General features: G+C 56.1%; 1 protein-coding gene across 4 annotated transcripts in view; it reads right to left on the bottom strand.

Annotated features, from left to right (window-relative positions):
* Positions 1-322: 322 nt before the first annotated feature.
* The window catches only part of GRID2IP (Grid2 interacting protein), a 46,717-nt gene continuing 27,613 nt past the window's right edge, over positions 323-19,426 (bottom strand). Inside the window, exons 10-23 of one of the 4 annotated variants that reach the window (XM_056338163.1) lie at positions 18,013-18,114; positions 15,449-15,546; positions 14,858-14,975; positions 14,162-14,481; positions 13,518-13,931; positions 11,816-11,903; positions 10,417-10,506; positions 9,460-9,656; positions 8,770-8,925; positions 6,687-6,773; positions 5,998-6,127; positions 4,457-4,575; positions 3,862-4,026; positions 323-3,442 (exon numbers count right to left, since the gene is read on the bottom strand). In XM_056338163.1, coding sequence (XP_056194138.1) covers positions 3,371-3,442; positions 3,862-4,026; positions 4,457-4,575; positions 5,998-6,127; positions 6,687-6,773; positions 8,770-8,925; positions 9,460-9,656; positions 10,417-10,506; positions 11,816-11,903; positions 13,518-13,931; positions 14,162-14,481; positions 14,858-14,975; positions 15,449-15,546; positions 18,013-18,114 — 2,156 coding nt within the window. In that variant the 3' untranslated portion in view covers positions 323-3,370. The remainder of the gene's footprint in view (positions 3,443-3,861; positions 4,027-4,456; positions 4,576-5,997; positions 6,128-6,686; positions 6,774-8,769; positions 8,926-9,459; positions 9,657-10,416; positions 10,507-11,815; positions 11,904-13,517; positions 13,932-14,161; positions 14,482-14,857; positions 14,976-15,448; positions 15,547-18,012; positions 18,115-19,426) is intronic. The other 3 variants (XM_056338165.1, XM_056338166.1, XM_056338167.1) reach the window with 3 other exon arrangements.

The raw sequence follows: 19,426 nt of genomic DNA, 5'->3' as shown, positions 1-19,426 counted from the left end.
AATACTCAGCGGGAGGGTTCATAGGTGGTGCCACTTTGGCTCGGAGACGCCAGCCTGGCACTGCTTCACCCCAGCCAGCCCATCAGCTGGAGCTGGGGTCATGGCTTCACCGTGGCTTTACTAAAGCTGCTCATTTCCTCTTTGAGGTCTTTTTTCCCCCATTTCTTGCAGGAAAGACTGAAAATCCTTAGATAATCTGAGGTTTGGAATGTAACCTGGGATTTTCAGGGTCACCGTTTCCCTGCCTCTGTCAGAGGATGAAGTGGCACCCCATGGAGCAGCAGCCACGCCACGGCCACTGTTCCCCGCGCTGACCCCGGGCTGCTGCCTGAATTATTATTTCCTTTCCAAGGACACTTTCCTGGGAAGACGATCCCATGATCAAGGCTGACGCAGGCATTCTGTTAAGGCTGGGCCGTGCAAGGCTGGAAGGAGAGCGCCCAGCCAAGTGCACTGATTCAGGGGGAAAAGTTATCTCGTCTTTGCAGTTATCAGGAAAGAGCAAAGAAAGTGTGTGCAGTGACCGATGGCGGCTGGCGTACGGAACAGACTGCGAAGGAGGCTCTGGGACATCGTTTCTCGGGAGGTTTACAGGTGCAGTCCGGCCTGCGTTGGACCTTGCAGCAGGAGGTTTGACAGCCGTGCTGGGCAGCTTGGGATCCCCGAGGCTGCAGGAAAGCCAGGCTTGATCAGCCAGGAGGGCGAGGGAAACATCAGGAGCGGTTTGAGTGCTTTAAACGCATGTGCCCAGCAAGGGACTTCTACCTGCAACGTTTTTATTAACTGTTCAGAGCCGTTTCACAGTTGCTGGCGCCGTGGCCTGCAGGGAGGACCCAGTGATTGAGCAGGCTGCTGTAAACAAGCTAAACTACAACCAGGAAATCTGATATGAAGCTGGTCCCTATCTATCTGCTGTTAGTGTAAAGGGAGATAAATTGCTCTGGGGACATAAACTCAACCTCAGCCAAGAATTCCTTTTCAGAGGGAAACAATTCACTGGCTCACACGCTCACAAAATGTTTTCTTCTGAAGGCTGCAGAAAAAATCCATACTATTTTAAGAATTTGCTGCTCATATTCATCACACTAGCCTGCACGATGGCACGCAAGCAGGTCTTTTCACAGTTAGGCTGTTATTTACCCTGAACCAGCCCAAACTCAGCGAGGTCAGATCCTGCATCTCTCTCCTGTATGCGGAAGGGGCCAATGTTAAGAAGTGCAGCCAGAGAGATGCAGGATGCAGAACTCCTCATACCTTCACCTGCAGCAGCCGTACAGAGCAATTGTTGACAGAACGCAGAGGTACCTGCAGTCAGGAGGCAGAAGGCAGTAGCTTTATTTTAGGAATAGCACATAGGCATTGGGTAGAGACTGAATTGCGAATATACATAGTCCCATTATCAAATAATATAATCATATGTCAGAAGTCCTGGTTCTTTGAAAATATTCACATAAAAATACCAAAGGGATTGGAGTTCCTAACTATTTTGGAAAGTTACAACATGTAGCAAAATCTATGTACAGCATTTTCACGTTTGTAATGACAGTTTCAAAAAAAACTCCAGTAGTTTAAATATTGAATATGTCTTTAGAAAAGAAAGAAAAAAAAAATATTCACGGAATGCAGTGTGCAACATCCAAACAGGAAAGCGGAGCCGAGCGAGCGTTGCCCTGTCGGTGCCGCTGGGGCAGAGACAGGCTGGGCCGGACCTCTGGGAACCGTGCAAGAAACTACCTGGCACTTAAAGCTGTATAATCTGAGAACACTTGTGAAAATATACTTCACTTCCTACAGCAGGGTTTAAAAAAATACCAAAACCCAAGTATTTGATGGTCATAAGGTCTCCCAGAAATAATGCACCAGTTGGTGATTCTGTACTTGAGCAGAGGCTGCAGTACGAGCTCTTGCTCTGGCAACATACGGGAGGAAGGGTACCTACGCTACGGCTTGCTGGAGCGCTTCCACGGGGCAGGGCATTGGGTTTGAAAGGCAACAGATGCATTTTGCACAGAGTAATGCCTCACAAGATTAACGCACTGTAGGTTTGCTGCCGTAAAGCTCTCTCGGGGCACCGTGTCGCCCAGAGGCACATGCACTGCCCACGGGATGCTGCTAGCCCTTCATCCCAGGGGACGTCTCAGAGGGAATTCAGTCACCTAAGCAACAATCAGACATTGGTGAAAGATGGACGTGCACACTTCTGGAGTTCCCTGGGTATATTCAGCATGAGCGACTGGTCAAACAGTAAAGGGACTCTCAGGACTCCAGGGCAGGGGGGTTGTGTCTCACTGGTCCCTGCTGTGCCTTGGAGGTGGTGCTCAGGGCTGCAGGGGACTCCCCCTCATTTTGAGGCTACCAGGGGGTTCTGGACTTTCCAAGCACCAAAATGCTCAGGGATTTAGGTCTCCTGGTGAGTTCAAACAAGCCTAGTGTTGATGATGTTAAACTCTCGGGAAGATTTCAAGACCTGTCAGTCCTCACCACACCTTGAAGCAAAGCTGACTGCCAGGAAGGACTCCAGGCTTTCCTTGCTCTCCAGGACAGCTGGGTAGAACCAGACCGGATCCGTATTTGGGACCACACAGTTATGCCAAATGGGTTCTGCAAGGTCATATTGCTTTCCATCACCACTGGCCAGCAATGGCAGGGGATTAAAGCCCCTGGGCCACCTCCAGCCATCTCCGCTCCACTGTTACTGTCTGTTAAGGTGGAGCTCCAGTCCTGCGGTGCCCTGCTCAAGGGCAGAAGGGCTTGGAGAGGGACTGGAGAGGGGCTCAGCAGCATTGCTCCTCAGGGTCCTGGGGGAGCAGGTGCTGGTGGCATCCCTCTTCCTTGTCCCCCCTCACTCCCTTCCCTGCCTGACCTGCTCTGGCTCCCCAGGGAGGCTGTGGCTGGGCTTTAACCCCGGCCCCGAGGCTGGTGGGGATGAGCTGTGCCTGCCTGCGGAAAGCTGTGTCCTGCCAGGGCAGCCCCCTTGCGCAGCCACGCTCGGGAACTGGCCATGGGGATGTGGAGAAGGTCTCCAGCAGCTGCTGGTGCCAGTTATACGTGTTCTGGAAACGTGAGAGAGGGGGGTTTTACCCAGATGTGTCTGAAATCCTTGCCTCAGTGACACGCTGGAAATGGAGGGTGCTAATAAGCTGCTGTCCAGACCCGCGTGGTGTTTACATTCGCATCCCCGTGCCTCACCCTCGCATCCATCCACTATCACCTGTGGTGCCTTGTCAGTGTCCAGACTTCCCTGACCCCTCGGTCCGTGGTTCTGCTTGGTGGTAGCAGGTGACAGCAGCATATTTACAACCAAACTCAACAGGAGAAAATCGCACTTTGTTGGCAATAAATTGTTGCACCTCACATTGCTGCAGGCCTGTCACCAGGCAAGGGGGGAGGTCATCCTGGGGCTGCGCTGGCTCTCGCCCACCTGCACATCACTGAGCGCCCGCTGCAGGGAGAGAGCAAAGGGCAGGAGCTGAGCATCAGGCAAGGGCAGCTGGTGTGGACAGGGAGGGTGTTTCGGTGGTACTGGCCACTACGGGCTTAATTCTCCCCTGGCTTCGCACTGCGCAAGTCTGTCCGTGCATCTGCTCTGTGGGGCTCTGTCCCTGCCTTCGTTACCCCAGAACGTTGGACTGTGACATCTGCTGTGCTCTGCATGGGGCTGGTCTTGGGCCACCAACCCTTAGCTCAGCCTCCTGCGCCAGCACACCAACTTGTACGGGAGAAAAACCGCACTTTGCAGCGGCTCAGGTACCCGCGCTCACAGAAAGCTCCTTGTTCCCACAGCTCATGTGCAAGCAGAACGCTGCACCGACACCTCACAGCAAACCCCTTTGCTGGCTGGCTTTGAAAAGTGCAACTCACCTCAAACTTACTCATGAATTCCGCAAAAATGCCGAAGAAAGCTTCGGAAGTTGTCATTTTCGAGTCTTCCCCAAAGAAGGACAACACTTTGCCGAATTCTTCCATGGCCTTGTGCTGAAGATCGTCCAGGGATCGCATGGCAGGCTGGGCGCTCTCCAGGAAGGACTGTGGGAAACGGCTTAAGGAACAACAGCCGTACCGCGGCTCTGGTCTGGATCGGAATCACTTCTGCTCACCAAATGGCCGGGTTCTGCCTCAGGCCTAAGCAAGGACCTGCTGCAAATGCAGGCAGAGCCCACATGTGAAGGAACGTGCTGGCACACCCAGCTGTCACCAACCGCTCCCACCTGGCAGGGAGGACGCCCCGGCCAGCCTCCTGGCCTGGTGGCACCGGGCTTCTGCCATGCAGAGGTGTGTGAGCCCATGGGCACCACAAAAGGTGTTTCCCACACCAGCCAGGAGGGAGCGGAGGGTGCGGGTTTCCACCACGCTCTCACCAAGTGCTGGGACGGTGCTTCCTTACCAGCCACACACAGCCGCGGTGCTTGCCAAGGAGGCACAAAGACAACAAAATGGTCCTTTTACAGAAGGATACAGTCATCACAATTGCAAATCTATCCTCTGCGGTAGCTGGCATGCTGTGACAGGCCATCTGTATGTCGCTGACAGTGGTGTGCAGGTCCTTTAGGTCAGCCGTCAGCGTTCTCTGATTCACTATGTGAGAAGAGTCAACAGTGTTAGGAGACAGGTCTGGCTGGCTTCCTGCGGCAAAGCAAGGGCAACGAGCGTGGGCCATCGGCCAGCGTGGGTCAGGCTGTCTGTCTACATGGCTCTGCACAACCTGTCCGCATTGCCCAGGGCATGGTGGGCAATCGGACCTTCTGCTGGGCTCCAGCAGGGTGCCAGCAGCCATTGCTGATGCTCTGGCCAAGAGGTGCCAAGAACCTCCAAAGGAGACTGGAACATGTCAATGCAAGGACCGCACAGGACTCAGCGGCACGAGGGCAGTGACGGATACACAGGTACTTGACTCAGGAGGGGGACAGAGGGAGTGTACAGGACGGTAGGACAAGGGGTGATAGCCCGGCTGCCCTCCGTGGTATCTCATCACAGCACCAGCAGTCAGGAGTGACGAGAAGTTCAGGCTCCCTGCTGCCTTGGGCGGCCGAGCCTTAGCTCTTCTGCAGGCAAGGGAGAAGGTGAATGGCAGCATGGCAGGAGGGCTTGGGTCACGTGCTGCGGCCATGTCACCCCGTGGCCTGTACGAGAGTGATGCTGGACAGCCCTGGATGACACATGGTCTGCAACTGGGAATAAAGTGGCCAGAGTCCGGGTAGCCTTCAATGACAAAAGTGTTGTTTAACAAGCCAGATACAAAATCCAGCTAGGAAAGCTACAGGTACAGACCTTCAAGTAGAAATTTACATCTCCAGGCCTGAATTTTCTTGTTTATTTACCCACTGTAGCACTAATTCCCAAGGGAATTACTCACAAACAACGGGACGGTGTGCAAGGCAAACACAGCCTGCCTGCAGGCAGCCAGCCTGCTGTGACACCACCAACACAAGCGGATGGGTGATAACCCCAGCATCTACGTGACCTTTCTTTATCACAGCCAGCGAAGCTGTACGATCCCCAGGCAGTGTGACATACCTGCAACTGGACTGTGAACTCACAAGATGAAGGGTGCTGTACATTGTGTGCCACACGCGACTGAGAGCAGCAATAATGCTGGCAGGCACGCCGGGGAGGCTGCACACCGGGGGTGGAAGGAGGCAGGGGCTGGGGGGAGCACACCAGCTCCTGGCACTTCCCTCTTCTGTGCCACACTCGCACTTACATGACACCTCTGAACTTGGGAACAACTTTTTCAAGTCAGAAGGAAGGTTCAGGTCAGGGGAGAGAGCCTTGTCTAGGCACTCCCACGTGCAGCAGCATGGGATGGATGGGACCTCCCCCATCACTAAGCTCGTCCCTTCCTAACCCCGTCCTCCCACTCAGGACCATTCCTCACTTGTTTCGGCTGTCATCCTGCTCACGCAAGCGCTGTGCAGCTCATGACCGATTCCAGACCCATACAAAACCAAGAGACAGTGCAAGGAGACACAGAGCTTGCAGATGCTTTTGCTCCTTTACCTTTGGCAGCGAGCGGCACTGTAGGAAGATCCTTGGCAAAGCCCAGGAGCTCTGGGAAATGTTGGCTGAGTGATTTGGCAAGAATGTGCAGGAAGGTGGATTTCCCATCAACAGTCTTGGTTGTGTTCAGCTGTGGCAAAGCAAAACAAGTAAGGAGATTCCTATGCAGAGGAGAATGGGTTTTGCCAAGCAGTTGGTGTGTCGGTCACCAAATGCACAGGGGCTCCTCTGCGTGGCTCCGCTCACCTGGTGTTCACGTGCGTGGCGACTGCCAGCCACACTATGTGGATTAATGTTTAAATAGGACATTTAATGTTTACAAGCACGTTACACCCAGATTAGTGGTGTCGAGATGCTAAGCAATGCCTCCCTTCTGCAGGGCAGGGCTGTCACTCCGTCCTCCACCCCTCAGGAGTCCCACAGCAACCCATGGGGGATAAAGAACTTGGTTTCTCTCACCCACAGCCAGAATGCCGTGGGCTCTGGCCAGCCGTGCACCTGAGCACAGGTCTTGGGCCCCAGCACGGTGAAGCACCAGCCCACCGTTAAGGCCTCTCTGAAGCCACCCCTGTGCATCAATCCAGCCCTCTCGGCGAGCCACTGCACCCAGGAGCCTTGTGCAAGGACAGGGCACTGGGAGCTCCCAGCACTGGCGCCTCCTGCACAGCAACAAGGATGTTTCACCTTACCTCGGTCAGGAAGTTGATTTTAAAGCCTGTTGTTTTGCTGGTCTTGGGCTGCCCATTGTTCAGATAGTTTCCCATCGCCAGCACAAACTGCAAAGAGAAACCCCAGTGAGTGACTGGCCGGTGACCTCCAGCACTTCTGTCGGCCCATCTCTCATCTTTCTTTGTCCCCGCGTTTGGGTCACAGCGACCCACCAACGATGTGGTAGGAGCAGAGGTAAAAAGCCCCCCTCTGCCTACAAGACGGTGGGAAAGCACCCTTTTCTGTGTCGCTTCTGCTAAGGGGTTCCGTACATGTCCTCACAGAACATCGTTACTAAAACCTTACCCGATCATTCAGTGGGCTAGATTAGGCAGGTGAACACATGTTAAAGGCAGAATTTCTGCTGGTTCTGTGCACAGTTCACCCTGTCACCCACACAGGGCAGCCGCAGCACACTGGGAGGAGGAGGGCAGCTAATAAACCCATCAGAAGGGCACAGCCAAGGGCCAGGGCCATGTGTCCAGAGGCACAGGCTGTTTTCTTCTCCACGCTGCTCCTGTATGAAGCCTCCACCGACCCTCACCAGCAAAGCCCATGTTTCAGCTACAGGAACTGGTCCTCATCCACCACCTTTCCTGCATCTCCAGCAGGGGCTAGAAAACACACCTCCTTTGCCATCTGCAGACCCAAACTTCCCAAGCCCTTAGAAGAGATCTCCTTTGGATGCTTTCCCATGTGGTTTGTGTGGCTGGTGCCCAGGGGTCCCCTTCCCTCTCCTGCAGCTGTCCAGAAGGTCCAACACTGCCCGGAGAGCCGCAGGGAGCCCACGGCCAGGGGCTAGCCAGGAGCACGGCTCCCACCGGCTTGGCTCCCTCGCCACTTCCAGACCGACGATGCAGGTGTCCAAGCTTTGTTAATGTTTAAGAGTGGATTTTCTCTTGTGTTACAGGCTCAGGCTTTAGGTGTGCACAATTTGGTTTTGTCTTTTTATTTCTTGGTTGTTTTTCTTTGCAGGACCAGGGCTAAGTCTGGAGGGGGATCTCCTGCCTGCAGGACAAGGATTCTTCTGCTGACGGGCAAGCACCTAAGCTCTCCTCTTCCCAAAGCCTTTTGTAGCTATTATCTGCAGATCTTTAAGGGGATAACTTAAAGGGAAAGTAGTGAGCCAGCAGAGCCAGCTTTCCCCTCCAGAATGCCCTGACTCCTTGTGCTGTGGCTCTGCAGCCTTGGAGGCACAGCAGGACCCCAGCCTGGGCTCACCCAAGTCCTGACATCCCTCCTGGGTGCCTGGCAAGGAGTGGGGGCCTCAGGACCATCTGGATTTGAGACTGGGACTCTCTAAATTTCTGTTCACCACCTGCTAATGTGCAACCAGCCACGGCCCCCCAAGAACTTAATGAGGTGTTGGGGGGTTACTGGCTTGGAGCCACTAAGGAGGCTCATCTCTCATCTGGAAATGCCTTTTATCACATTGCAACCTCATTTATCTCACCTGCTTTTTTTAAACACAAACCAGAATTAATTAACATTAATTTGCAGCAGCTTCATCTTGTAGGGTCAAGGAGCAGCTGCAGCATAATTCCTTCTCTCCTGCAAGTGCAGTGCCTCTCTGCTAGGCACAGCCTGTCCCCAGGACCCCAAAAGCACCTCCTCAGAGGGACAAGCAGTGTGCAGACCCCTGCCTGCACTGCAGCAGGGCTGGCACAAGCCCATGGCCTGCAGCATGGACACACACAGAGTGACTGCTTGGACAAACCTCACATCCTTCAGCCCCACTGCAGCCACAGGACAACCTCAGTGGGCTCTTGCTGTGCTACTGCCTGGCGTGGTTCTAGCTCCTGCAGCCCTGCCACGTGCTGCGGGTGGGTGAGTGGCCACCTGCCATCCACCCTCCTGCATCCTCCTGAGGCCAGCATCCCCACCAGCCAATATAAGTGGGAGCTGCCAGAGGATGGAGGCTGGTGGACCTGGAGGGGCCCAGGGCACAGCCGTGGGGCTGGAGCTGTGCTCTGGATGCCTGCAAGCTGCCTGGCTGCCTGCGGGCTCTTCTGTGGACGCTGGGGGCCCCCGGTGGCTGTTACCAGAAGGAAGGACTGTTCTGACCTCCAAGATCTTAGCCAGCTTCTTGCTGCTTTTCAGCTCTAGGGAGGCCTTGCAGATGCACTCGTAGCTAGCTTTGATCTCCTCTGTCTTCTCCTGCAGAGTGGTCTTAAAATGTAGGCTGCGCAGACGGATCTTGTACTCTGGTACTGACAACATCTGAGAACAAAAGAAGGAGAAAACTGCTACTATTGCCATTAGCCATAACCCCTCCTATACGATGTTTTTCCTGGCAAATCTCTCTAGATGAAAGCGGTGTACACTTGGCTGGTGCAGGCGACACCGTGGAGCAGCTGGGACAGCTGCTGTAGCTCACAGAGCATGGCCAGTTTGCTGCCACAGGACGGGGGTGCTCCGTGCCAATACCCACGAGTGACTTCGTCAACAGAAAGTAAGTCAGAGCTGGGCAGTCACCCTGACTGCGGGCTAAACATCAGTGGTATGCTTCAGCTGTAAACCAGCCGCTGTGGGAGCTGCCAGACACCTCAGGCATCAGCCCGAGCATCACTCCCTGGCGGTCCCTGCGACCAGTGCCACCAGCTCCTCCCAGCCCACTGCATGCATGAGCAGACCAGCATCCTGCCGACTGCTTCCTCTCTGCTCCATGTCCTCCTCCCCTCCAGCTCACAGTGGGACATCCCAGGGCCATCGCAGACCCCCTCGCTGCGGGAGCGCACCCCTGCCCACAGGTACCTGCAGCACAAACTGGTCGGGCTCGCTCAGTTTGCCGGGGTTCTCCTTGTAGCTCTGGAAGCGCTGGACTTCCTCCCCATCCGGGGCGTACAGCAAGAGCTGCTTGATGTGGGAAGGCTCCAGACGGTCTGTCTCCATCGTCATGAGAATCTGGCGCAGCTCGATGTGCGAAAGCTTGAGGTGGGCTATCAGGATGGCTGTGGGGAAGGGAGGCACATCACTTGGGTGGGCAGGAGGACCAGACCCCAGCAGGGCTGGCTGTGCCAGGGACAGACTGCCCAGCAGGCAAAGCTCAATCTCTCCACGGTGTAAGAGTGGTGTGGACTTCTCCATGTGCCCATGACGGCACAGGGTTAGCCCTGGGGGGGAGAGGAAGGGCTTTCTGCCCCCCAAGGCCCTGCAGAGGCTGCATGAGGACCCCAAGGAGTCACTCTGGTCCTGCAGCCCCTGCCAGGGTGTTGCATCATGAGCATGTACATCACGAACGCATCAGGCTGGGCTGCACTGGAAACCACCCCCAGCGCCTCCTCCTCTCCCACATCCCCGTGGACAGGAGACCAGGGTCCTGCAGGGTCCCAACGAGCCCTCCCACCCTCCTTCCTACCAGAAACAAGCCCTGGGGAAGCAGCACTGACCTCACCTTGGCAGGCAGCCCCCCACACACCCTCGCTGCCCCACGGCCATGCAAGCTCTGCCCCTCTCCCTCCCCAGGCGGATGAGCCACATCCCATCTCCATCCCTTCTGGTGAAGCCTTGTGTGCCCCCTGCCCAGGGCTGAGCCCAGCCTGGAGGGGCTCTGGGCTGCAGGAACAGCCGAGAGCAGCAGAGCTGTGCTGGGCTGCGCCCAGGAGATCGTGCTCATGTAGCCTCCTTGCTGTTACCTTTCCAGTTCTCTACATCCCCGGTCCCATCTCGGGGCCCGTTTTTGGGGGTACGTTCACTGTGATGTTTACTTACATGTGTTGTAGGCCTTTTTGTGGGATAAAATTTCAACCACGTCTTTCTTTTTAAAGTTTTCAGGCATGAGAGTTGGCTCTGGAAGAGAAACTGAAAGATTTAATCATGGGTAAGGACAGGCTCAGCCGGCTCCAGCAGGAAAAAAACTGTCCTGAAAACAGTGAAACCATGAATGAAAGAGAGGAGAACTGATGCTTTGCACACAGCAATGGCTCCGGGAATCCTTGAATTCTGCGATTCAAAGATCTCCTCAATGGAGGACTCAGTTGGAGCTGAAAAAGGTAAAACGAGAGGTGAAACACACAGAAAATCCCAGACTGCCCAGAAACATCCCCAAAAAAGATAGCCCCTGAGGGGAATCCCATTTTATCCCACTTCCATCTGTATCTGCCTGCTCCAGCTTAGCTCTGCCCATGCTGCCATCGTGCACCGTGTCCCTTGCAGGAAAGTTCAGCCATCCCACTGGCGTTTTGCTTTTCCCAGTGTACATGAGGCAGCTGCGCTGCCCCACGCCACCGTCAGGCAGGCTGTGGGGGACAGGAGCTGACCCTGTGCCCCCAGTGCCTCCTGCTGCGTGGGGCAGCCACCCTGGCCACCGCTGCTCGGCCACCCCGAGCCTGGACCGGCTCTTTGGGTTTGCAGCACCCAGAAACCCCAGTGGGTCTGCAGGAGACCCCAGTTCAGGAGTGACAGGGCAGGCTGCGCAGGCAGGTGGCTACGAACCCCATACATAGGTCTTGGGGGGAACTGTCATATGTGTAAAAATAAAAATGTTGCTTGTCATGCTCTCTATGGACAGAGAAATGTTTTCACGGCTTTTTCAGGGCTGAGTTCTCAAAGCAACAGAGCTGCAATTTGCTTCCTAATTTGCAGCTGTTAGTGCCCCGCTGCACCGTGTGGTGTTCGTGCATGCCAGCGGCCCAGCTGACTGTACCGCACGGACCCGTAACAAGCAGAGGTTGCGCACAGATCGTCAGCACGTGTGCTGCAGGTTTGAGCTTCTGCTGTGATTGCAAACCAGGTCCCTGGTGGCACTGGAGAGCGGTGCTGGCACAGCAGTGCTCCCGAGGCATGGCATGGCCAGGCAGTGCTATGAGAGCCGGGAAGCAGCACTGGATGCGACGGGGAGCGAAACCTTCCAGCTGAGTTTCACTGCCCCGATGGACTGAAATGGGGACAGAAAACAATGGCAGCGAAGAAAATTAAGGGAGACAGTGAAACAATCTCCATCTTAATGATCTGCTGTGCCACCAGCCACAAAATCCTGAGCATGAACAAATTCTGTGCCACAGGTGATGCTAGGACCAGGCATTGCCTTGCTGCCCACTGAGCCCCAGTACCTCCCAGCGCCCCAGTCTCTGGTCAGTACCAGGACCTATTCTGGGGCTCAGGCACTTACTTGTAGGCTTCTGCGTCCCAAAGTGGAGCTCCAGGTCAAGGTATTTGACCATATCACTCAGCTTGTCATAATCTGAGTCTTCTCCGAGCTGCAGGAGGAGGAAGAGTCAGAATCATTGAATCATAGAATTGCTTAGGTTGGAAAAGACCTTTAAGATCAGGTTGGAAAAGACCTTTAAAGATCATCAAGTCCAGTGGTTGACCCTGCACTGCCAAGGCCACCGCTAACCCATGTCCCTAAGCACCACATCTACATGTTTTTCAAATGTTTCCAGGGACAGTGACTCCACCACCTCCCTGGGCAGCCTGTTCCAGGGCTGCACAACCCTTTCGGGGAAGAAATTTTTCCTAATATCCCATCTCAACCTCTCCTGGCACCGCTTGAGGCCATTCCTTCTTGTCCTGTCACTTGTGATCTGGGAGAAGCATACTGGCATAGGGGACAGCCCGACACTGCCCGCCTGTGCCAAGCCACCTCCCCTCTGCCCCACGCTCTGTGTCCCCAGAAGAAACCAGGACAGGCTGATGGCACTGCCCTGTAACTGGAGACTCAGCCATCATAAACCCTGTGCAGAAACCAGAGCCTGGTGAATCATTCACCTCTGTGGAGCAGCTCCTACACAAGTCACTGAGCCCACCTTGTAGGACCCATTCTCATTGCAGAAGGAAGGAAGAAACACGGAGGTGAAGCCCCATCAGCCCTTCCTCGCACCCTGCAGCGGTGGCACTGCCCCGCGGGCTCATTTAGCTTCTAACACGGCTGGAACCCTACGGAGCACTACTGCTCTTCACGTGCTACTTGGGCACAACTGCTTCACTGAAGGACAAAGTGGGAATTCCAGAAAATTCGGGAATTTTTGGCATACAAAAAGAAATCACTGGGAAGAAGCACCTTGTTCTCCGGAGTGCTGGGGAGGGGGACCCGCAGGGTTTCAAGTGCGTGCTACAAGGTGGGTTCCTGTGGGACTGGCAGATGATCCCACAGCTCCACTCTAGCTGCTCAGAGCATGAAGAATACGGCACGTCTGACAGCATCCACCATCATGAGACACAGAGGCTGGAAATTAAATTCCAGGGAGGCCAGCTTCTCCCCGCAGGGACTCATCCACCTCCAGAGTTCTACATCACTTCAGGCCCATGACGCCAAAGGATTATCACATCTGGTCTCACTCCTCGCCTCTGCTTTCCCCTTCTGGTGCCCCCCCACCTCAGTGCTCTCCCCATCGCTCTGCTTTCAACCATCCTCATGGTTTCCCATGGATAAAACCTCCCACAGCTGCAGAACACATCTGAAGGCAGCTCCTCACTGACCAGCGCCCGGAGAGCAGGGAAGCAGGTCCTAGGGGGATGGATATTTTCATCCCTAGGATGCTGGAGTCAAAAACCAGCATTTCAGGTGCTTTCCAGAGCTTCTGCTCATGCCGGCAGTTTTAGTCCAAATAATTAAAAGGATGAAAGGAAATATGAGACTTTCTGTAACATGGTATCTTATCTTCAGAGTTCATTCCCTTGACCAAGGTATTGAATGCGTGGCCCAAGGAGAGGTTGGGACATCATGCTGTGGGGAGGGGACACTCCCCAGTGCTCTGGGCAGGGAGGAGGGCAGTGCCCACGGATGCTCCCACCAATGTCCCCAGCCTCGGTACTAGCAACCGCTCCCCAGCACGCAGCTCGGCCCCTCGCCCCCTGCCCCTGGGCCGTACCTGCCCCCAGATGGTCCCTTCCGAGTTCTCCACCTGCTCCCACCGCAGCCTCTTGACGCTCATGTGGTTGGACTCACTCCTGCGGTGCAGCAGCCCCCGGTGCAGGGGGGGTGCGCAGGGCACTGGGGGGGGCGGTGGTGGGGGTGGTGGCGGCGGGATGGGGTGCAGGTGGCTGACAAGGGATTTGGGGACAGGTGACGTGCTGGCCTTCATGGCCTCTGCCTTGGTGGGGATGGTCTTGGGGTCGTGGAACTGCAGGGGGGGCGGTGGAGGAGGGGGGCTGAGCGGCGGAGGGGGGATGTGGTCCGAGAGCGTGGAGTAGGTCAGGGAGCTGCCCTCATCACTGCTGCTGATGTACTCGCTGCTGCTGACGTCGTTGGTGACGTAGCTGCCCTGGTCATCGTGGAAACTCATCTGGGTGAGGGTGAGAAGAGAGGCTGAAGGTGGCACCTCATCCTCCATCCCCCAGCCCTCGGGGGTGTCCTGCCCCCAGGCTGTGCAGCCTTCGCCCCCTCCACCACCCGCAGAGCCCCGGGACGTGTCCCCAGAGTCCCCGCACCCATCCCGGCACGGGGCAGGCTGCACGAGGGATGGCTCCACGGCCAGGGCAGACCGTGCACCCTGCCACCCTGCGCCACGCTCACCTCCTCGTAGTCATTCTCAGGGGTGAGGAAATCATCCACAATGGTGACCCGGTGTCCCAGCTGCTCACTGAGGGCATCCAGGAATCGGTCAGTGTCGCGGCTGCGCGGGGGCCTGGAGAAGGTGAAGAGCTTCTTCCGTCGCGACAGAGGGCTGAGCGAGTAGTCCCGGTGCTTGGGGGACGGGGCTGGGCTGCTGTCAAGGCTGACATAGGGGTTGGACTCGGTGCTGCTCGGGGAGGCCACGCTGCTGTGCAGGCGGTAGTAGCACTGCTGGGAGGCCAGAGCATCACTCGGCCACGAGATCCCCGACTTGCGAGCACCTGCGGGACACAATGCTGCCGACGGGGTCCTGCCCCAGCACTCCCCACAGCCCCCCACCCCTGGGCTGCGATGAGCCTCAGCACCGCACTGAATGTGACATAACTGTGCAGCCTGCGGGAGGAGGGATCCCCCCGGCAGTGCCCTGTGCTGCACAGCAGTGCGCTGGGGTCCTGCGGGACTTGCCCTCCCATGCACTCCATTGCCCTCCTGCAGATGCAGTTTTGCAGGAGCCATCGCTGGGCCCACATGTGGCACCGTCACTGCTTTGTTATAAAATGACGTCAAGAGAAAAATGTCTTCTCCTCCACCTGCCTGGCCCCCACCAAAACCCCCACCAAGACCCCCTCTCACATGTGGGGGGCAGCCAGACGTTACCTGCAGCGTGTGCCAGCTCTGGGGCAGGAGGCGATGCTCTGTGCAGGGCAGCGTTACCCATCTTGCCAGCAAAGCTGCCGATCAGGCGGTTTTCTAATTCTGCATAGACAGCCGACATCTGAAAAAAAGGGCCAAGAGCTGCTGTCGATGCCTGAATCGAGAGGGGGCTTGGGGAGCCCCCAGAGACCTGCGATGTCCTGGAGCCAGGACAGCCACCACAGACCCACCAGGCCCCAGTCTCTTACCCCCTGAAGGAGTGCTTCACCCCAACCCAAGCCCATTCTGCCTTTGCTGAAGCTCCCCAAGAGCCTCCCGCTGGCAAGGCTGCAGGAAGATGCTGACAGACAACTGCCTTATCAAAGCTGACTAACTGCTCAGGGAAGTGATCTCCGAGACCAGCTCTGAGGTAGGGAGGTTGTCAGCCACCAGCAGGTATTTCCATGCTGACACATCCTTCCCCCATTCCTTTTTTTCCTGCTTTCCCACGTTAACATGAAAGCAGTCTAACTCTCATCGCTCCCCGCAAACACGGTCCCGCACACATTGGCAAAGCGCTTCCCAGCACATCCCCCCATTCCCAAGAGGCCGCACCATTTTGGGGTTGGGTGTCTCTGGGAGGGATGTGCCATCGCCAGCCTGTCGCTCTCCAGGGATCAGACGAACCGGGACCTCCACGGTGTCACTCTGGCCTGGCAGGGAAGGAAGAGACAAACCAGTCAGAAGCCCCCCCTTCCGCCTGTGGCCCCAGGGCTCCCGACGGTCCCGACCCATCAAGGTCCCCCCTGTGTCCTGCTGGGACCCAGAGCCGCCCTCCCTGCCTGGGCATGCAGTGAAGCACCGGGAGCACCTGGGGCTGGGGGTCCCGAGGGACCAGAGCAGGGCAGGCGATGGCCCCATGCATAGGCTGCCTGTGCAACAGGGAACGTCCCGCTGCGGGCTTCCCCAGGCAGCAGCAGGAGTCACCCAGCACCAAAGCATGATGCCTGCTGGAAAACAAGCACAGCCGAGAAAACTCCTCCTGTGCCTTGCCCTTTACCCCACCATGTTCAGTTTCTCTACAAAATGAAGATATTATTTGTCTCTCAGTCTACCCAACTGGTAGATCTGGAAGCTGCCTGCAAATTCTCAGTGCCAGGGCAGCGCGTGGTTAGAGTGCTCCTCACTCTTGCTGCATGCGGTGGGACAGTGCCGAGCAAGATTCCATCACAGCAGTTCAGGGGAAGGGACATGACCCAGGGCACACGCTGGAGTCTGCACTACGTCGAGAAGCCTCCAGATACCGAGACGCTGCAGTGCCATGGGTGTTTCTTTTTTCTTCGTTTCTTTCCCTTCAGCCTCCCTGGTAGGTGCTGGGCACCAGGACAGTCAGGGTCACTGCACATGGCAGTCAAGGTCACAGTTTCCAAAATCTGGTCCTTTTGGTCGCAGATATCTGGGCAGTGCCAGCCGCCCCAGCAGCATCCCCTGAGACAGGGCTCTGCAGGGGACATGAGGAGGGAGGGAGAGAGGTCTGGACCCCTGCGAAGGCACAAGGGAGCTCACTTGCAGCAACGTTGATTAGACCAGCTCCAAAGGAAACTCCATTTTTCCAGTTACATCCATGGAGACTTCTGTTCAGAGGTTAACGGCTGCAGCAGCATAAGCTCTCAGAGGCACGTCCAGAGCCCTGATTCATCTCCAAGGGTGTGCGAAGGGCTGCCGGGGGGAAGCGGTCTGCAATCCCTGCCTTTCCCAAACTGCTGGACGGCAGGTCAAATGGACTCACAGTATTTCCACCTAGTCAGGGCTGGGATGAGTACTGGGGCGGGCAGGCAGAGCTTTGGAGAGCCCAGCAGAGCAGCTCTGCTCACCCCAGCACCAACCCAGAGCCGTGTGCTCAGCGCCCAGCATTTTAAGGGACCAAGAGCAGCCCAGGACAGACACAGCTGGCTGTTATGAGAAAGGGCTCCGGAGTGGGGCTTTCATCGGGAACAGGAGGTGAAGCCCCCCACCCCACATCACTTCCCTCTCCAGGACTGAGGAATGTCATCTGCTTTTCATAAATAAATAGTTTGTGCAGGGAGGTGCAGTAGGAGCACCCATGGCAGGATGCACCGCAGAGCCTGCGCAGCGGTAAGGGCAGCACAACAGGTCGCTGGCTGCTCTTTCCCCAGGGCAGCTGAGGACAAGGCTGCTTCCCACAGCTGGCAAGCATCTGCCGGGCGAGCAGCCTCCCTCCAGCACACACAGCTGTCAGCCACTCTCTGTGCTGTAATCACAACCAGAAACGCTCCTCAGAGGCAGGTTAAGAGGATGTTCCCTGGGGAAATGTCTTGGAGTTGGCTGCTCCAGCAGCAGCCCTCCCAGATAGCTGAGGAGCACTGTGCTCCTGGTGAGGCGCTGGGAGGAAGGCGTGCAGCCGGCGGCTGGTGGAGCCTGGCTGGATGCAGTGGGGAGCTCGTGGTGGGGAGGTCGCGGTCAGAAGCCATAAGCAGAGGTCGAGTGCCCTTCACAATCAGCTAGGAGTGATGGGGAACAGGCAGGATGCCTTGTCCCCCCATCTGGGATAGGAAGGCAAAGACCCGAAGGACTGAAAACACAACCAGCCACCTGGGGTGCATGTGGGCGAGCGGGTCAGAGACCTGGGCGCTGTGGAAGGCCCTGCAGCAATACCAGGAGGATGGGATTTTCAAAGGAATGGGGAGATATGGGGCTTCTCTCTGAAGGGAGTGAGGGTTTGTGCCATGAATGAAGTTCATCAAGAGTCTCACGATGGCACTTAACCATGATCTTCCTCACATGGATTTCACAAATGCTGTCTTCCCTGTGAATTTGATGATGTCCAAGAAAGTTCACCCCAGAAACTGTGCACCCCAGAAGGGAGGGCTCAGACCAGCAGGATCAGTTCACATCTGAGCAATGGAAGGGATTGGAAACAACGTTCAGCCTCAGCCCAAGCGGCCTCTTGCAGAACTGCTATTTCAGCTGTTTCTGAAAACATGGGATTTCCAATCAAAGCCTCTGTGCTGACCTCCATCTTTTCCCGCTGTGCACGCTTAGGAATAGCTCTGGATTTTGGCTTGGGGCAGAGCAGAAGTACACTACAGGCACAACCACCAGGACCCAGCTCCCTTGCCACTGCAGAGGGGACCCCCACACAGCCCCCAGTCACCCACCTGCTGCCCCCCCTTCCTCGGGGCGGGGGGTTCGAAGGCTTCCCCGGCACAAGGAGGCCCCTCGGATGGAGCTGCGGTAGCGGTCCTCTGCTTCTGGCTCAACTGCAGCAGAAAACACCCTTCATAAGGCATGGCTGCTGTGTGCCAGACCCCACAGCTCCCCTATTCCTCCTCGCCATGACACGGGGCTCCCCCAGACCCACCGGCCTCATGGCTGCTCTCTGAGCCCTGCACTTGACCGTGACGCCGTGCCCAGCTTGGCTGGCACTGCAGCTGCCTGTCCCCCAGCTAGCCGCTCACACCATCCCTCCTGTCCCCGGGAAGCAGAGCAGGTTACAGATGCTCCTGCCAGTGCAGGGCAGGGGGGTGGATGCCCAGAGATGGGACACGCATTTGCTTTTTCCAGCAGGACTGGCATCCACCAGCTTATGGTGCACATGGAACTCCAGCCCTGAGCTGGTGGAGAGGGAGCCAGCTAACTGTCCTGCCCTCAAGGGACAAGATGGGAGTGGGGGCCCACACTGAAACGCTGCCTGGAAGAACGACTGGTCTGTGTGCAGTTTTGTGCGATGGCTCAGAGAGGCTCAGACTTACAGCAGGATGGAGATACTGGAGCATCAGTCTCCGTGGTATCCACAGACCAATGCTCAGACAGCCTGATACACGCAAACATCAGAGATCGCCACCGAGTTTGGAGGAAGCCCAGGTGAAGGACTAATCCAAATTCAGACATCTCTGGCCAAAGGACATACATATGATGCACCAGAACAACCAGCACTTCACATGGTCAGAGTTGCCCTTGTCACCTGAGAAGCTGAAAGGAGTCAGGGACCAGCCTGCGAACCAGGGACAACCCTCCAAAACAGCCTGGTCCTGGGAGATTTACTCCCGTGCTTTCCTCCTCTCCAGTGGCTGGGGATACCTGCTTTGGATTCCTGAAATGCAGCTGCAAACTGCAAATAACTCTGCTTCCCTTTGAGATCTTCTGAAGTTTATAAACTAATTTTAGGTTCTAAGTTCACGGGAATATACAACACGTTAGGTAGTTTGGGCCATGATTCTGCACACACAAAAGCAACGGGAACTGAGTGCAAATTAGGTGAGCAAATACCCAACACGTTTCCATGCACAGCGGGAGTATTTGCACCAGGACTTGGAGCCATTTCTCCCTGCGAGGGGAAAGGCTGTGCTAAAATAACCGTGTTCCTCCAAGAGCCTCTCTTCAAGCAACACTTCTTTTTACCTACGATCAGTCTGAAATAAACACACCAGCATAATGTAAATAGCTTAGAATAGAAGAATTTGAAAGCAACTAAGAAGCCCAAATCCAAAGATTAAGACATTCCACTCCAAATTTGCCCTCACTTTTCTGCTGACTGCAGAGCCCACCACCCACAGCAAACCACATCTGGTT

This window comes from Falco biarmicus, chromosome 4, assembly GCF_023638135.1.
Source record: "Falco biarmicus isolate bFalBia1 chromosome 4, bFalBia1.pri, whole genome shotgun sequence".
Classification (NCBI taxonomy): domain Eukaryota; kingdom Metazoa; phylum Chordata; class Aves; order Falconiformes; family Falconidae; genus Falco; species Falco biarmicus.
This window is presented reverse-complemented; position numbering and strand designations above follow the sequence as displayed.